The sequence below is a fragment of the Radiomyces spectabilis genome, assembly GCF_025331425.1.
Source record: "Radiomyces spectabilis strain NRRL 2753 chromosome Unknown BYT42scaffold_3, whole genome shotgun sequence".
Classification (NCBI taxonomy): domain Eukaryota; kingdom Fungi; phylum Mucoromycota; class Mucoromycetes; order Mucorales; family Radiomycetaceae; genus Radiomyces; species Radiomyces spectabilis.
The window spans coordinates 2,192,688-2,210,854 of NW_026251928.1; the positions used below are offsets into that span (position 1 = coordinate 2,192,688).

The 18,167-nt window shown below is 44.6% G+C and overlaps 7 protein-coding genes across 7 annotated transcripts; 5 read left to right on the top strand and 2 right to left on the bottom strand.

Moving 5' to 3' along the window:
• The first annotated feature begins 543 nt into the window (after positions 1–543).
• BYT42DRAFT_246429 (uncharacterized protein) lies at positions 544–1,939 on the top strand. Its single transcript, XM_051562690.1, has one exon. It carries the CDS (start codon positions 745–747, stop codon positions 1,711–1,713), a length of 969 nt encoding a protein of 322 aa, XP_051426583.1. The 5' UTR covers positions 544–744; the 3' UTR covers positions 1,714–1,939.
• Positions 1,940–1,951: 12 nt separating this feature from the next.
• Positions 1,952–2,674, top strand: BYT42DRAFT_611776 (uncharacterized protein; the record flags this gene model as incomplete). The annotated part of the gene is made up of 3 exons (XM_051571550.1): positions 1,952–2,140; positions 2,205–2,552; positions 2,633–2,674. The coding sequence occupies 3 exons, from the start codon at positions 1,952–1,954 to the stop codon at positions 2,672–2,674; spliced, it is 579 nt and encodes a 192-aa protein (XP_051426584.1).
• Positions 2,675–3,147: 473 nt separating this feature from the next.
• Positions 3,148–4,785, top strand: BYT42DRAFT_592518 (DNA clamp loader; the record flags this gene model as incomplete). The annotated part of the gene is made up of 10 exons (XM_051570621.1): positions 3,148–3,234; positions 3,300–3,410; positions 3,473–3,567; positions 3,659–3,756; positions 3,816–3,997; positions 4,070–4,206; positions 4,265–4,363; positions 4,427–4,496; positions 4,561–4,635; positions 4,702–4,785. 10 exons carry the CDS (start codon positions 3,148–3,150, stop codon positions 4,783–4,785), a joined length of 1,038 nt encoding a protein of 345 aa, XP_051426585.1.
• Positions 4,786–4,966: 181 nt separating this feature from the next.
• On the bottom strand, positions 4,967–6,248 carry BYT42DRAFT_642934 (uncharacterized protein). The gene is made up of 5 exons (XM_051572594.1): positions 6,049–6,248; positions 5,898–5,971; positions 5,357–5,818; positions 5,237–5,297; positions 4,967–5,135 (listed from the first exon to the last, which is right to left on the bottom strand). The coding sequence occupies exons 1-5, from the start codon at positions 6,130–6,132 to the stop codon at positions 5,091–5,093; spliced, it is 726 nt and encodes a 241-aa protein (XP_051426586.1). The 5' UTR covers positions 6,133–6,248; the 3' UTR covers positions 4,967–5,090.
• Positions 6,249–7,434: 1,186 nt separating this feature from the next.
• On the top strand, positions 7,435–7,904 carry BYT42DRAFT_544013 (uncharacterized protein; the record flags this gene model as incomplete). Its single annotated transcript, XM_051565730.1, has 3 exons — positions 7,435–7,684; positions 7,752–7,810; positions 7,881–7,904. 3 exons carry the CDS (start codon positions 7,435–7,437, stop codon positions 7,902–7,904), a joined length of 333 nt encoding a protein of 110 aa, XP_051426587.1.
• A 785-nt stretch (positions 7,905–8,689) lies between these two features.
• Positions 8,690–11,173, top strand: BYT42DRAFT_561193 (uncharacterized protein). Its single transcript, XM_051567335.1, has 3 exons — positions 8,690–9,402; positions 9,496–9,615; positions 9,778–11,173. Exons 1-3 carry the CDS (start codon positions 8,726–8,728, stop codon positions 11,009–11,011), a joined length of 2,031 nt encoding a protein of 676 aa, XP_051426588.1. The 5' UTR covers positions 8,690–8,725; the 3' UTR covers positions 11,012–11,173.
• A 616-nt stretch (positions 11,174–11,789) lies between these two features.
• Positions 11,790–15,195, bottom strand: BYT42DRAFT_561195 (rab-GTPase-TBC domain-containing protein). Its single transcript, XM_051567336.1, has 8 exons — positions 15,171–15,195; positions 14,924–14,997; positions 14,740–14,864; positions 14,563–14,669; positions 14,375–14,490; positions 14,237–14,293; positions 12,988–14,117; positions 11,790–12,910 (listed from the first exon to the last, which is right to left on the bottom strand). The coding sequence occupies exons 3-8, from the start codon at positions 14,760–14,762 to the stop codon at positions 12,070–12,072; spliced, it is 2,274 nt and encodes a 757-aa protein (XP_051426589.1). The 5' UTR covers positions 14,763–14,864; positions 14,924–14,997; positions 15,171–15,195; the 3' UTR covers positions 11,790–12,069.
• Between the last annotated feature and the right edge of the window lie 2,972 nt (positions 15,196–18,167).

The following is an 18,167-nucleotide window of genomic DNA, read 5'->3' on the forward strand; positions in this document are numbered from 1 at the left end:
AGTTGAACAAGAACGTCTGCGTAAATACATCAAGGGTGGGAATCAAATAAAAGTGGTCAATGACAGAATTGGAAAATGGCGACGGGTCACACGCTTATGCGTGTTGATTGAATCATTGGCGGCAATTGAATTTTTTACCAGTATAAATTTGATCATCATTCCGAACAATAAATGTACACCTCTTTTGGTTTAAGCGAAGTTTATGGTACGTTGTCAAATAAGTGACCAGTTACGGAAGAGCAGAAGTCAAGTACAACACGCTAACTCAGTCTGGAAATTTAAAGAAATCAAACTCTCTCTGTCAACAAACAAAGCAACCTTTCGGGCCGTGCCTTTGCGATAGACGAACTATCCCAAGTAACAACATTTTGGTGGAGAAGCTGGGCGCTTTCCTTGGTAACTCCAAGTCACGTACTGTGACGGCTGTTCAACGAGGAGAAGATCTAATGTTTGAAGTACGGGAATCGCGCCAAAACCTGAAGAACCGACCGATCGAACGACTGGGACTCATCACGTATATTTGTAACTCACACCATCTGCTTCATTTGGTCACGCACCAACGTCTAAAAAAAGTTACATTCGACAAGAAGCCCGGAGTGGAGCGTGGGACGGGTAGACGGTACGACCGGTGCTTTTATCAGGTAAAGTATATCGCAATGGGCGCTGGAAAGGGAGCCGATGGAGAAAAGATACCCATGTTGGGTTGGGTGAAGAAGGCGTTCTTCTTTTCTACGTACGGCTCGGATGCAGCAGCGAAACCTGCTGCGGATGAATTTCACGCGACGATGGATCGCAACCCATGACATGGGAGCTGGAAGTCCGGCATTATCCGTATGTCGATGGATTAATTCGACAAAGTACTTCCAGCTGGCTGGCCCCGTCCTTATCCAGAACAGACGATTCGAGCGGCTCCTCAAGCGAGTGGGGTTGCCTGTCAGCGAAATCAACGATGTTGCTTGGTTGTTCGGCCTCTGGCTCGGGGACGGAACGACCGGAAGTACTGATATTGCAGTGAACATAAACGATGTCGACGAAATACAACGGATCCAAGACGTTTGCGGAAAATTAGGAGTTACTGCTGCTGGTGCCAGGCAAACACCGAGTCAAGTCGGCACACTTGGCGGAAGAGTGTATATCCGGCGGCCAAACAGGTTCCGCGAGTTGATCAAAGCCCTTGGCATGGGAGCCAAAGGCTCAAAAAAATTAGAAACATGGTTCGAGACCGAGCCGATTTCGGTTCGCGAAAATATCCTGGCTGGGTTGATCGACTCGGATAGGCATGTCGTTCGAGTGGAAGGCGAAGGACCCATTGAAGCAGATGAAGACGAAATGGAATGCGCAACCCGCAACAACGACATGAAAGAAGCCCAGCGCTTATACATACAAGTCATCATTATATCCATTTACCAGGACCTCGCGACTGGAGTGATTGCCCTGGCCCGTTCGTCGAGCATCAAATTTTCCATAGGACACACGGAAGCCCATGTAAACAAATACGGCATGAATATGAGATTCTGCTTCCGAATCACCCTTATGCCTTGCAGTGCACTGACTAACGTGTTGAGCCTCCTTTCCATTCCATACAAGTATCGCCCAGCCCCTGCGGTGGTTCGTCGTCTCCCTGTGGAGTACCGGTTCAAGGTGGAACGCGAGTCTTTATCGCGCGTATTACAAGAAATATACATTGATCGCCAAAAGGTAGATTTCTTGTGATGTCCGGGGGGCAGTGAGTTTTGTTACTGATGATCTCGTTGTACAGCGCAAGGCAATGGCGAGTTCTGTCGAGTCATCGGAAGCGGGTCCATCGACTGGAGGCGCCTCGAGTTCTACAGGACCATTTGTGCGTCCGCGCCCCCCACCTTTGATGTTGACATCGCAAAGACGCCCCTAATCAATGGCGATGCCGTCACCCAGTTTGAGCACGAGTTCTGAAAGCGACTACTCTCATGTGATGCCCGCGACGCCGGTAGTGTTGAGGGGCATGTGGAAGAACCGCTCCCCGACTGCGCGTCGCAGAAGTTTGCTTATTGCTGATATCACCTCTGAAATCAAGGCCGAAATAAAGGCCGAACCAACCACTGAAGTAATCGCCGAACCAGTTGTCCAAGTAAATACCGAAGCCAAGGAAGCGATTGTCCAGGTGTTTTGACCGCGAGCTGGTGGCCATGATGGTGCGCGTATTTGAGCTGTATGGGCAAACCCAGGACGACATCAAAAAGGTTCTCAAGATGGACAAGGACACTTTGGCGAGCTACGTCAACGGCCACACGTATAACAAAAAGACGGATCCCTACTTCCGTGACCTGATAGCCAAACAGCTCACCTTGGAGGAACTACAGCAGATTAACGCTGTGCGCTGTGGTCGAAGCAACGACCCATACGTGGGCATTACTCTCGATTCGACGGACGCCTCGATCCCCGCCAAAGACCGGGCCCTCTTCCTATTGGCGAACCACGCGGTGGTGCACAACTGCAACGTGGACGATGGTTCTCAGGCGCAACAGAAATTTGACGGTATTTTTTATGCATCACAAGGTTCCGACCCTCAACTTGTAAGTGCCCTGCAACTTTTGGCTGATAAACAATACATTGACAATGCATGTTACTCACCATTTTTTCTTTTTGTTTCTAGTCAAGGAAACACCATTCAATGCGAAAACGAACTACCGATTAGTGCTGGACCATACCCATAGAATTCATCGTTTGGCCCACCTTATGGATTTTAGCAGCGACATGAAGCCCAATGGTAACGCTGATATCAAAGGTGACTTTACTTTAAAATATCGCCCGAATTATCAAGGTTCCCACTCACAAAAAAAGCCCATTCAATTTACTGCATATATTTCTTTTTCTTTCTTCTCTACTCCCCCCTTTTTTTATTTATTCTTTGCTGCCTTCTTATTAAAATTGTTGATTTACGACTGTTATTTTTTAAAAAGGTTCATCCTATGCCAAACTAAAGTCTTTTTTAGTGTTGCTCAATATAACCGGAAACGAATTCGCCGTTACTACCGGTATCAGCGAGAACGGTGGGGACCAAAGAAAGCTGGTCACTGACGGAGTTGGAAAATGACCACACGCGTTGCGCGCCTAATGTTTTCGCGTATGCGTGCTCCCATTCCGAGTCTTTTTACCTTGTAAATCATTATGAGTTTGTGGGCTGACAAATATAAACCAACTACACTGGATCAATTGACATATCATGACGATCTGTCTTTGCATTTGAAGCGACTGGCAAGTATATTGACAGTGTACTTGCATGTGCGTGTCTGTGAACTGACTGGAAAAACGGGCAACAGGCTGCTAGTGAAAACTTTCCACACATGCTGTTCTACGGACCTTCTGGTGCCGGAAAGAAAACACGCCTTGCCGCCGTGCTTAGAGAAATATATGGACCTGCCGTTGAGAAAGTAAGACCAGAAAGAATCACGACTTGTCATTTGTGAATTATCCCTCTCACCGTCCTTGACAGCTCAAAATCGATCAACGTCAATTCATCACAAGCTCCAATCGTAAAATGATCTTTACCGTCGTCTCCAGCAATTTCCACGTTGAATTAAATCCTAGGTAAAGATCAAAAAGAAAAAGGAAAACTATGGCTCAAATGGTTGAATCAAATGAACTCACACATCGTTTTATTTCCTTTATACTCATTCAGTGATCTCGGCATGTACGATCGTGTGATTGTACAGGACGTAATCAAAGGCATAGCACAAACACAGCAAATTGACGCCAACGCAAGGCATCCATTCAAAGGTAAGTGTGGCTTTCGTTATTAAAGTTTACCAATTTTTGTCGCCTCACACACTCGTTAGTGGTGGTCATCGATCAGGCCGACGAACTCACACGAGAAGCCCAGGCAGCACTGCGTCGTACCATGGAAAAATATACATCCAATATGCGTTTAATTCTGTGCTGTAACAGCTTGAGTAAAATTATTGCCCCTGTTCGATCCCGTTGTTTACTCGTGCGGGTAGCTCGTCCTGATATTGAAGAGGTACGTTGAATGAACGGTCTGAACCAGCCCCGATCGCGCACTAACAGACGACTCAAACTGTACACTGTGTAGGTCACCGAAGCTTTACAACTGGTCGCGAAAAAGGAAGGCTTCCCGCTCAACAAAACTCTCGCTCAGAATATCGCTCAAGACACGCAGTGCAACTTACGAGCCGCCCTGTTGTCTCTCGAAAGCACAGCCGTACGACAGTAAGTCACCCATTTTTCCTTGGTCGACCCTGAGCCTAAACACTTTTGCCACCCATAGTCCAGATCTGGCCGATGTTCAGCGACCGGAAAAATTGGATTGGGAAGTAGCGATCAACAAGATTGCAAAAATGATTTTGGAGGAACAATCGCCTGCGAGGTATGGACCGATAACAATTGGTAAAAAGGTGTCTCTTCCTATGATTGACTATATAAATTTTAGATTACTTGCCGTCCGAACACATTTGTACGATCTTATCTCCCATTGCATTCAATCTAGCCTCATCATCAAGGTAAAAATGTCATAATATATCCAAGACAATTCAAAAGCTTCATTTTGTGCTCATGCAATGTTAGAATTTGGCTTTTGAGTTGGCGGACGCAGTCGATAACGATTTCAAAAAGATCATCATTGAAAAAGCAGCTTTTCACGTAAGTCATCACTTTCTTTTTTTCATGTGAGGTATGTGGGTTAAATAGGCATTTGATAATGTATAGGAGCATCGATTGCGAGTGGGAAGAAAAGACATTTTTCATTTAGAAGCATTCGTTGCCAGTGTTATGTCCGCATACAAAATGTAAGTTGAAAAAAATAGACAGCGAAAAATAACGTCGCCACTCATTCTTCCCTTTTTCCTTTCACAGGCGTATGAATGGCTTGTCATAATAATAATAATAACAATAAAAAAGCGTAAAGTATAAGGACAATAAGAACCTGTTATTGTGGAATGGTTTAACCGTGGAGAATGGGTTGGCGGGTTTGATAACGGCGCTAGATAACGTGTCGGAGCCGGGTGGATGGAATGATGGGTTGTAAAATAATGGCTATAGATAATGTGTCGGAGCCGGGTGGATGGAATGATGGGCTGTAAAGTAATGGCGAGTTTCTAGTCAGTGGAAAAACTTAACAGATTTTCATAAAAGCGCAAAAGCTGTGAATAATAGTTAGCCATCTCTTGTTCAACGTTCAACGGGACGGTATGTCACAAATGAGAAGGAAGGAAAAGAAGTGAGATGGGGAGCGTTTACTTACAAGAACAGGGCAGTAGTGGCGGAGGATCTTGGTGGGAATAAACGTACTTGTTCCGTTCGACCTGCCGTTGTTCTTGTGTTACGCTGTTTTCACATCTTGATGATAAGGTGCACCACTTACCATGCCACTTTGGCGAATAAAACGCCGTCTGCGTCTGCATAAACATGATTCACGGATTTGGCGTCTTTCCATGACAGATTCAGCGGTGGTGTGTCCATCGGAAGTTCGATCTGATACTCGGGTGTTGAGGCCTGTGTACGATCGTCTTTCACTTTGACCTGAATGGCCTGAGTAACATCATCGTTGGTCCGTACTTGGCTTCTTGTCTTCCTCTTTGTATCACCACGAGACGCTTTTTCCTGTGGTATACGTTTTGCTTTTTTTTCTTCAGTCTGTGCCTTGGCGTTTTCGCTCTGCGTTGCCTTTTCTCGTCGATTGCTTTTCTTTTTTTTTGCGTCTTTCCGTTTAGACCGATCTGAACCTTTATCGTCGTTTGATGTTCCAGGGGTATGACGCGCAATGAAATCGGATCGTGTCTCTCGCTGCTTCTTCCAATACTTATCGATCAAGTCCTCTGAAAAGCTAAAGTCAACATAACATGAGCCTCACGCGCTATCAACATATACCATTTTTCGGTGTTACTGTTAATTCAAGTGCATACATGTTGTATTCTCTCTCCCAGGTATTCCACGATTCGTCATAATTTTCCCACTTGATGAGATATTCCACGATACCCTGTAGATCAAAAAAGGGAAAAAACTCAACATGCTTTCGTTCGCAGCTAATCTCTCTTTTGCACTGTGCACTTATACCGGCTTCAACTTGGACATACGATGATTTAACAGCGCTTGGACTTCGTATACTTCTTCATCCGCATCCATGTTCGCGGCGCTCATGATGCGTGTCAATCAAGATGGCTTTCCAGCGCGAGTTGTCATTTACGGGAGCGGGGTTGAAATGGACGCGCGGACGCTTGAACTCTACCTTAAAAAACCAGTCACGGTGTTCTTCTTCTGCATGGCGTATTTGGTTTTTTGCCGTTTGCACCCAGAGTTTGCGTATTTTTTTTTTTTTTTTTATGTGCAAACTTGCATGCATTTAGCAACCTCCGAGTATTATCCCACACTTGCTCCTACGGCCACACCCGGCGCATGGCACAGTGAGAAAGGATCCATCCGAGACCTACTCAGCGATCTCAACAGCCAAGAAGAAAAGTACGCAGAAGAGTGTGCTCATTCTGTCGAAGTGTCGACTGATCTTCGCATTCTCGCGTATGAAAGCGACAGAACCGATATGATTCATTCGCAATCAGAAATAGACAGTGGACACGATTCAGCCCACGCATACCATCGCCTGGCGATGGATGAAGCGGAAGACATCATGGTAGATGCTGAGGACACAATACCTCCGGCTATGCAGGCCATACCACCATCTCCTCCAACCGAACCTAGCGACGATTCATTTTCAGATGACGGCACCCTTTATTTGGACACACAAAGCGACGAATTTTATGGTCACTAACGGAAAAGCCTATTTATCTTTTCCATTATCCGTCTTTTCAGCCACTTCATCCTCACTTGCAATCGACTGCTATGATGGCATCACTCTCCACCGTCCCGATATCCCCCATACCATTGATTAAATCAACTGTTTATCTTATGTTGGTCTCTATCATCTGCTTGCAGACGAAAAACAGTGATGCATTATTGAAGTTTTTGATTTCTTAACGTTGCCTTATTATCCATGTATCACTGAAGAGTGTTCTAGCAGGTTGGACATCGTCCGACACAGGTCCATCGGAAGGATACTTATTTCTCTGGCTCCCAAAAGCATAATCTAAAAACCAGCTGAGCTTTTGACACCGGTGGCCATTTGCACTCTTTGGAATCTCGGTGATAGAGCCTTGCTGTGTGGATTCATCGTCTGTCAGAAAGCTTATTTGGTGCTACTGAGCGAAATGGTCAGATACTTCGTAGTTGAAAAGAAATGATCAAAGGTCTATTTGCAACCATGGATGGCAGTTGTCTGTGCGGTGATTTTGGAGCAGTTGGCCATTTCAGGAACCGATCTCCAAAAATGGATTTCGAGCTGATGACGCAATATTCAGCCGCCCAAGTTTTTTTAGGACCCGGCCTTCACCAAATAATAAAAAATTCGCGCTCACCGTAGGAAGTGGAAGATACACATACATAACCACCATGTCCTCTGCTGCCGCCTCTACGACATTCAAGAACGCTCATCGTTTGCATGTACAATCTCTCTACAAGCGCTCATTGAAGCTTTCGTTGGACTGGTACATTCAACGTGATGTTTGGCGCCAGAAGGCGTTAGACATTCGAGCTCAATTCGAACGCAATAAGCATGTCACCAGCACCAAGGAGCTCCAAGCTCTCATTAAAAAGACCGAACAAGAACTTGAAGCCTGGGCACATCCCGATCCCTACAAATGTAAAAATCTTTGCTACCTTTCTGCTTTCAATGCCTCAAGGAAAACTCACCGTAATCTTTTCTCTAGTGGCTCTCGGTCCCGAAGGTACCAAATGGGAACGCAACACACCTCCACCCATGTTCACGGTAAGCCCTTATAATAATGATAACAAAAAAACTATAGAAATCTAACTTATTACCATTGTTATCATTGTAGGAGTCCCACGATGCCCATCACTAGACAATTTGATACACCATGGAACAGAACAAAAATTAAATACAGGCTACAAAATATACAGAAACTTGACTATTTTCTTGGCAAATCGATTCTACTACAGCGGTTGCTCGCTATACATGAAGAAATTAAGGATATGAAGGGACTGGTAAGCCAGGTTACGGTGTGATACAAAGATGTGGTTGTACCGGGAGTCAGGGTGACATGTTGTTGAATCAGCCATCCACAAGCACTCCGCGGGATCATGAAACATTGCACTGCGAACAAAAGCTGCCCATTATGTTCCCTGAAAGTGTGTAAGCGCTCCAGTCACCAGCATGGGCCATGTTGTGATAAGTGATAACTTGTAAATACATGTCAAGGAGTAAAGATATATCGTGGATGGATAAACGTATCGCAATATTTGAGATGCAAAGAAGCATTAACTGGTAGACTAATTCGTAAAAATACACAGAGTCATTATATCATCGGCTACAGGATCTTAGATTATGCATTGGCGAAAAGAGTACAACTGGCAACCATGGCAAATAAAGCACCGTTCGAAAAATTGATCCACCGTTCTTCATAAGCTGTATGACAACAATAGTCTTTACTTTGAGAGTAATATCGCATTGAAATATTAGCATACACGATCAGCATACACGATCAACTTACATGGTAGTGCTGCCACTGCTTGTTTGTGTCTACAAACGCACGTCAAAGATTGGGAATGAATCCACAGGATTTCACGATATTTTTATTTTTTCTTGAAAATTACGCAGAATAAAAAAATTGCAGTCACCTGGAACCATCTATCTTGGTATCCTTCCGTACGACATCCATTAGCCATGGAAGCGCAGGTGGAAGACGAAGCAAAGTATCGTACTTGGACTATTAAAAGCAAACTAAATCAAGACAACGCATCCACCGAATCGCCTTCACGTCATTATTTCTATCGAAAAGTTCGATCCGCCAGCCAAGATGACGACGCACCTTCGAAAGAGAATGTATTTCTCGCAGCAGCCGAGAGTAATGCCCAGTTTGAAAACAAACTAGAGGCATTTGCGCAGCAGGATGAATTTCAAAAGGTATTATACCGATTACATAAAGAAGCCATAGCCGATTTGGAACGACGTAAACGAGAGCGAAAAGCACGACAAGACGCCAAAACGAAGCCTCAACCGTCACGGTCAGAAAGAAGACCAGTAGAGAATCAAGATAACCCCCCGGAACAAATAGAACCATTTGCTTTTGAGCGACCGAGTTCTCTAAGCTTAGCGTCGCAGACAGCATGGCACGCTAATATCAACGACGAAGCCATGTTAAATTACCCTCATCAGTGGTTACGGCTCGCCAGCCTTTTCAACGTACATTCCAGAACGGCCACTCAGCCGAGCTTAATAAGCGAAGCCACATTGAATGTCGCTTTGCAAGATCGAGGCGTGAATGCTGAAGAGAATCGACAACCCTTGGAAAACTATTTAGAATTACGAGACGTGCAAAACCGAAATTATGCCAAGGATGCGTGCGTATTTTCTCGAGAAGAAAGGCAACGAATGACTCGTTCAATATGGGATACTAATGTGGTCGGGATATCTTCCCGTTATCCGTTTTCTAGGGTTGCTGATGGTGTCAAGCATATGGAACACAATAAGATCAAAGAGGCCATGGAGTATTACAAACGCGCCCTTGATATGGATCCGAAATATGCGGAAGGGTGGTATCGAGTAGCGGAAGGGTACGTTCATCTTGGTTTTACTTTTTTTTTGGGGGGGGAGGGGGAGGTTTGGGACAAAAGATGGAAAAGGAGAGAAGATACGAAGAGGGAAGAGGAAAGCGGTAATACAGTTGCGTTGTTGAGTGTAGATATGTACGAGGTTGCTGATGGCAAATTGATTAGACTGCTGCGGCAAAGCCGAGCGGCAGAAGCCACCGAACATCTCGAGCGCGTGTTGCGTTTGGATCCAAATCATGAAAACGCCAAAGCACTTTTATGTGCTCTCAAAAATACCAGCAAGCCGAAAAAAGAAAGAAGAGACAGTTGGGAAATATTGGATGTGCCAACCCAAGAATTACAAGAGGATAGTCTCAAGGAAAAGAAGAAACGATCAAGTCATTCCAAAAGTGGTGCTGAAAGTGACAGCAATGATGACAGTCGGTCCAAATCTTCCCGCCATCGAAAAAAGAAAAGGAAATATGAATCTCGATCACGCTCTCGTTCTCGTTCCCCTTCCCCCCTTCGCTCTCGTTCACGTTCTCGTCACGGTCCTCGCTCTCGCTCACCTATTCGGTCTCGTTCCCGCTCATCTTTCCATTCTTCTAGACGATCACGGTCACGATCACCATCACGCCGCAACACGACACGAGACAAGCGGTCTTCACATCGACATGGACGCTCAGACCGTCGAAGACGAGATCGCCGTGATAGTCTATCCGATCACGGAACTAGTCGATCATTAGAAAAGAGAAATCGTTCCAGTCGAAGAGACGAAGACCGGTCTGACAGAAAGAAAGATGCTACCTCGCCAGAAAAAGAAACGAGAAAGAAAACGATCACCGAAAGAGAAAAAGAAAAAGAACAGAAAGAAGTACCACTAAACGTTCCAAATACGAGCATGCAAAAAGATACTTTGCCACATCCGGTAGAAGAGGTCGACGTCGACGATCAAGTGCAAAAGTCGCGTGAAGAAAATGAGCCTAAAGAAGACCGTGAACAAGATCAAAGACGCCATCATCGTCGCAGTGATGATCAGGGATCAAAGAAGCGATCTGACAGAGACCATCACGATCGACGCGATCATCGTTCCCATCGCAGTCGGCGAGATCATCGGGATCGGTCAGAATCACCATCCAAGCATGGCAGCCGTAAAAGCTCCAGCCGTCGAAATCGCGATCGTAGCCGCGATCGTAGTCGCGAACGTAGCAAAGAGCGTGGCCGAGAGCGTGGCCGGGATAGAAGGCGGGACCAAGAGGATGATCGATCTGCTCGCTCTCGTCACCACCGTGGTCACCGTAGTCGCGACCGTAAAAGCAAACGTCATCGTCGTTCACATTCGCGTTCCCGTTCCCGTTCACGCGAAACGCACACTCATCCAAATGAAAGCAAAACAGATGCAACCAATTCAGCTCCTTGATGAACAACAGCAAGCACAACAATCATTCGAATACAAATCAATCGTTAGACTTTCCACATTCCTTCAATACAAAGTAGGCAAGCAATAAAAATTAGATCATTCCAGATCAAACATACCATAATAAAGATACAATACGGGTGACCCATTGTTGCCTTGAAGCACCTCTGCTTGCCGCGAAAGGCTGTGTGATTTTTTTATTGATCCATGGCTTGTTGAACAGAAAAGGGAAAAGGATAAAATTTTGAAGTAATAACACTATATTACAATGAATAGGGGAAACACCCGAGGAAGACTACCTCCAGAATGGCAATGCAATAAGGGTTGCAATGCATTTATTTAACATAAGTACTGGAGGGGACAAGTAATTAAATCGAACAGCAGAAAGCGTAGAAAAGCGCGACCCCAGGCTTGCTCATTGGGCGCAAGTGGATTTTTCATCCAACTTTTTGGGCAACACGTGGACGCCAACAGAACCATTGATCAGGCTGCGTCCCTAAAGCAATCTGAGCCAATATCTGGTTAGTGAAAGAGTTGGGACATGACAACGCAAGAAGGGTGGCCTGTAGATGTCAAGTTGACAAGGCAACAGCGATTTCGATATCAAAATGTCCGTTATTGCAAACAATAGCGTTATCCTCTCTTTGTTCGAAATGGGCATGGCAGCTACTTGATGACGGAAGTTTAAGCTTCCTGAACGGCTTCTTTCTTAGCCTCAATCATGTCAAGTTCCGTAAATACGATGCCATGATGTTTACCAAGCAAGATATCGGCGTCCTTGTAGTTGACCATGGTATAAACGTTCTTCCATTTTTATAGATTATTACTATAATTATTTTAAAAAACTAATAAACAAAAAAAAAGAGAGTATTTGAACAAAAAAGGCACTATTTATAAGATGAACAAAGATGGAATAGACATGAACATGGGTTGATCAAAGGGCACCGCATCTCTTGGGAAGCCAAGGCCAAAGATCCTGTCACAAGACTCATGCTTCAAGCATTTCATAGGCCCGTGGTAACGACCCTTCACCTTGTATTCATCTGCAAAAGGAGATCATCTCAAACATAGCCCCGATAGGTCTGCGAGTTCCGATTCAGAGCTTCATCATGTGCAGATTGTGCTTTGGCAAAGATTCGTTTTTCATCGTCTTCTTCTCGAAGCGGGGGTTCCGCCGGGGTATCCTGATGCCGTTGGAAAGGTGAGACAGCGGTATTGGAAATCATCATGTTGGAAAAACGGCCTAGTAAACTGGATCGGGAAGTAGAAGTCGAATCTTGAGAGTGTTTTGACGAAATGGACATGTTGCGGTGAATAGCCGGGGTCCAGCCTTGGGCGTTATTCGGTTGACTGGCCAGCAGCCAACTTTTGGTTTCCTGTGATTGAGATGATTGGCTATTTTGACTGTTTTGCCGTTGATGGGTGGAAGCCCCATTATAGGATCCGGATCGTCTCATTTTAGTCGTCAGGAATCCCAGCCTCTGCGAAAACCCTTTGGGGATGTCACCCATGCTAGCGCGCTTCAAGGCATCGGTCCGATCAGGATGACGTGCAATGGCTAACCCTTTCTTGAATAGTTCATCCATCGATTCTTTGGATTCGCGTCGGAAAGAGTCAAAACTGGCGCGAGCATGTTCGGTAGAATCGCGCAAACGCTGCAGGCGATTGTTGGAACCAACGGAAGACATGGACGAAGTATCGCTCCAGTCACTGTTGAAGACACCACTGCATCGTTGATCATTCACACCCGGAACAATTTGTCCGGAAGCAATCGTCTTTAAGCGCATATCGCGGATCGCATACGCGGTGTTCAGCACTACTTGGATGTCATCAATGGGATAATTCTGCAACAATCGCACATTTTCCGCAAAATCGCCATTCAAAAGCGCTTGTCGAACGCAACTGCAAATATAAAAAATAGTCAATCTCTAACATTCAACAACAATTCACTTTTGTTCATCCTCATTCAAAATACGTACGTAACCATGGCCACGGAGAAATCCAAGAGAAATTCAAAACGCATGTCTTCCGAGTTCTCTTGCATACCTCGGTCCGCCAACAGCGAGTCCCACAAGCGAATCACATCTGGCAAATCCCACTCTTGCGAACAGAGAACGGTGATCCACCGAAAGGCATAGAACTGTTCTTTGATGTCTTTTCGTTGCAACTCGCGCCACAACGATCGATCGTACCATGCTAGTCGCTGACTCATACGGAGCATGGAAGCATTGATACCGGTACTTGCATCATGATCCAGGGACCGAACGAAATGGTCACGCACATCCGACATGAGTGTTGTAAAAACAAAAAAAGCATCGGCTTCAGCGTGAGCTTGCGTTTCCATGTGAGGATCTTTGGCAAAAACGTAATATATGGGAGCCAACAGTTCATTCATTCCTTGCACATAACCCACACCAGGATTCAACTTGGCATAGATGAAAAGAATGCGTTCAATGGCTTCCCAGTGATAATCTTGCACATACATGGCGGAACCAGGGGTGACGGTTCGTTCGTCGACGGCTGACTGTCGATTAGATTCATGATTCAAGTGGGCGATGCGACGAAACAAGGAACGTCGACTAAATATATAGGGACAAATGGGCGAATCGTGTTCATATGTATCCAGTAATCGCTTTTTCGTAGGATTGGGAGATGATTTGATGAAAGCCGATGAAAGTTTACGCACGATATTGCGAGGGGATGATATTCGATCGGTTTCCAGCACACCAGATGAAAAGGATCGCACCGAACTTTTGGAATTGGATCGTGATCGGGTATTGTTGTTGGTGGAGGTAGTAGTGGCTGCTTTGTTTGATTTTCGAGATGCACTGGAAGATGAACGTGGACGGGTCATTCGACCAAATGAAAACCTACGAGGATTCTGCGGTTTTTCCAACGGCGACTCGGGTATCGCTTCAACTTCAACTGTGGTCTCTTCCGTCTCTGCCCAAGGCGGTGGCGACAGAGGATTAAGAGGATTGTTGGGAACATGTAGTTGGAAAAATGCAATGTCCGGAAGAGTGCGTCGCACATCTTTGTCTATCTGTTCTAGTATCGTGTTATCCTGGAAGTAAGTGGCCCATTTCGACCCCGGTTCGGCATTCAACGGCTATATCAAAAAAGCGGAAAAAAAAGCGATTCGTTCCCACATGAAGCAACAACAAGAGAAAAATATTGCATTGTTTTAGCATCATCATAATTCCGATCTCGTCCATGAAATAATCCTACGTGATCGCTCGTCGGTAACTCATCTCCTGGTTCTTCTAATAGATCTTTGACCCAATTCTGCAATGCATGACGATCGTTAATATTCTGTTCTCCATAGAAGCTGAATCTCCATAAAAGAAAAGAAAAAGAATGCCTCACATAATAATTTAATCTCTGTTTCAAAAGAATGGTATGCCACATGCGTTTGTCAGGTGGTAAATAACCCAAGAGCACTTTCCAAGCTGTCGCACGAAGGCCCAGTTCATCAGGAATACCTGAAGTTTTAAAATGTTACAAAAGGGTGGCGAATTTCAAAATGGTGACATACAGCAGCCAGTTCCACTCACCATAAAAGCAAGCTTCTCGGAATGATTTTGTGTCTATGATGGGAGTCCAATGACCATGATGTTCTGCCTCGCTCTGGTCACTCAAAGTAAGCTCGAAATAGCGCAATCTACGTTTCAGTTTATATCATCAGTTGACCATGGCAACGGTACTGTTGTATGAAAACACTATAAACACACCTTTCTTTATACGTGGATTCCATAAAATAGGGTTTAATTACAAAAAAAACAAGCGCAAGTTTCAAGATAAGCTGCTGAAAGGAAATAAAATTAAATGGCTTCAAGGAAGAGGATTATCCGAGAAGGTTAGTAGGGTTTTTTTTTCGATTCTCCAAAAAAAAAAAAAAAACTCAAAAAGTCTCAGTGCGTTTTTTTTACAGCCCGCTTTGTGGAATATGGCTGGAAACGCCAAGGCAACGAACGAGCGTCTGTGGGAAGGTGAGGCACTTGCTTTTTTTGGAGTGTGAAGCGGCTGGCAAACAAAAATTTCCGGAATCCCCGAAATGCAAAAATTACATTGAAACGCCGAATGAGCACCGTCTTACAGAAAAATGAGAAAGCTCACTAATTTTTCATTAATCTTCTTCCCATATCACCCGATCCGCACTCAGTTACCTACCAATTGTTGTATTATGGCATGGCCTTGCGAGGTTGCTTTGGAGCGATGGGCCATGGAGACGTTTCATATTTTGCGCATAGCAATAGTGTTTCACCTTTGAAGTGCAGCGAATTTTATCCTATTTTGCAAGAAATCGAACCAGTCTCCTTGAAATTTTTTTGGCGGGGACGTAGAAAACGTGTTTTGTCCCACTGGAATCGAGTTGACGTCAATATCAGTGCTTTTTACGCTGCAAATCAAGAATATTCATTCTCCTTTCTTCATATTTTGCCGAATCCCCTTCGCCCTAGTTGGTGTTCCTTTATACGATTGATTGATGCTGTTGATGGTCGTTATCGCGCTGTAAACGAACGTTTGCCAAACAAACATGATTTTTCTTCTCGACAGCCGGCATTTGTCTTCATTCATGCCCTTCAAATTTTTTCTAACCAACTGCAAGCAATGCGAACTGGGCCAAGTTGGTGATCTGCAGCTAACGAAGGGATCCAAAATCGTTTGATTTCGATGAATCTAAAGATATGGGAAGCATCTTTGTAGACCCATTTTTCCACGAGTTGCAATTTTGTGCTTTATTCGTCGCGGTTCAATACTTCCAATTTGGCCAAGGCGCGACATCCCGAGCACTTAGCTAGTAATTGATGAGCGCACCGTTTTGCGCCCGACGAGCACAGCTTATTTAATATACGTAAAGAACCCATCATGGTGCTTAGAATATATGGACAGGATAACCAGAATGTGCCAAAAAAAACTTGTCCTGTTTTTTTTTTTAAAGCATGTGGTCAGTTATTTTACGTGATGGACAGATCGAGGTGTATCCGAGTTTTCGCAAGAAGTAAGAGACTGGGGCCTTGTAATTGAATACAGTTTGGAAGAAGTTGCCAACGTCACGACATTATGTCTAAGCACTGGCGAATCACTCTTTGAATTTTGAGGAAAAAAAGATCGAAAGTAAATTCTCTCTGAACAAATAACGACTCAAGGGAAAATGAGCTTCACAACTTCTTTGGGTGAAATTGCATTCAATTTAATTGCACAGAATAGACACCCAGTTGACTTGAGCAAGAACTGGGTGAAAAAGGAAAACCGAACGTTTCATGACGATGACGCTCGCAACTCTCATCTTGAAACTTGTGTCGACGACAATAATGTTTTTTATATACGTTCAAAAATAAGCTTTCATCAAGTACGTTTTTATTTCCTCGCAATAAAAAAGATCTTCTTTCACGGATCAGCGATACCAGTATCAACACTGGCAGTACCGTATTAGTGTTAACAAAGCGCCAATCGCCGGGACTAGCACGGTCAGCATTTGCACCAGTACTATAATCAGCATCAGTCTCAGCACCGACATCATCAGCACCACACAAGCAGCGTCAGCTTCGCAGCATCGGCTTCAACACAAGCACCAGCGTCACCGACACCATCATCAGCACCAGTAAAAGCATTATAATCAGGATAAACAACAGAACCAGCAAGACGTGGAATTGATTGTGGGTGAGGAGAAAATTATGAGCGTCTTTGTCTTATTTTTGCCTTCCCCTTTGTCTTCTTCTGGTTCTTCTTGTTCCTTGACCTTGATTTTGATTTTCGTTGCGTCCACTCTGAATGCAGAACTAATTATTCTTGTGATAACTGGACACAGCTATAAGCTACCAACCGGTAGGCAACTGTTGGATCACATTTATCTCAACCTTATTAAAATGTTTGGGAGTTATGCGCGCTAATTTTCAGTCACAAGGCAGTCACATTAGCTTTTTGCTACATTTGTCGGCTTTGATTGGGTAATTTTTGAAAAAAAAAAATATATGATTGGTTGACAGACAGCTGTTGATCAGCCCGACCTTTGTCCTCGAATTTTTAACATGAAGCGTAAAGCTCTGATGGAAGATCTAAAGAAGAACCATGTTTGGGAAGAGTCGTTACCCATGTACACACGGCGGAGTTTTAGAAGCGAGGCTTACTGCATCTTCATTTGCTTTTGGTGTTACTCCGGAGGATAAGCCGAGAACACTTGATGACTATGATCGTATCGTGTGTGCCGAACTTCCGGACAGAGAGAGATTTCCTGTACGACACCGTCAGCAGATGTATGATGCACGGTCCTTGTGGAACAACGCATCCGAGGTCTCCCTGCATGGAAAACGGCTCATGTAAAAAGCGTTACCCGCGCTCCTTCAATGAAGCTACTATCGAAGATCACAGTGGTTACCCGTTATACCGTCGTCGCAACAATGGTGATTTTGTGGTCAAGAACCATGTCCAGTTGGACATAGATGGATTGTTCCCCACAATCGATACCTCTGTGCAAGATATAACGCTCACATTAACGTCGAAATCTGTACTTCTCTGGAAAGCGTCAAATACCTGTACAAGTATGTTTACAAGGACCACGATCGTGCTGCAGCAGCAATGTATCATGCCGGCAATGACAGAAAATGTCAGGCTCCTGACCCGTTTGCGCTTTGGATGCAGTTCCGCCAGCATTTGGCAGAAGACTATTTCCATTTTTGGAGCAATCAAAATCAAGACAATGATCATCAAAATTGAGCCGCCCCAAATCGTGTACGATCGCGCTTTGCTGGACATTGAAGAGCATCTGAACCGCCAATCGAGTTCACTCCTGAGTTACGATCGCTTTGTTCTTCCAGATCGCCAAGAAATTGGCAGAAGCACACTTCGCCGTCAGCCCAGACTGGTAAGAGAACAATTCAATCTCATCGCCGACGCTGCCAATGTTCCCCAAACACACGAGTACCTAAACCGTTATCAACATGCCGTATACCACGCAATTCTTCAGAGTGTCACGCATGGAAGCAACGAATCAGCCCGATTGTTCTTTGTTGATGGTCCTGGTGGCGTCTTTACCCTTATGTTGTTGTTTTTATAATTCCTTTATATTTCACTGTATGTTTTTTGTCTTATGCTCCTTTGTTTTCATCCTTTGCTATGATTTTTCAAGTTATTCTTCACCTTTATGTTTTACTGTATG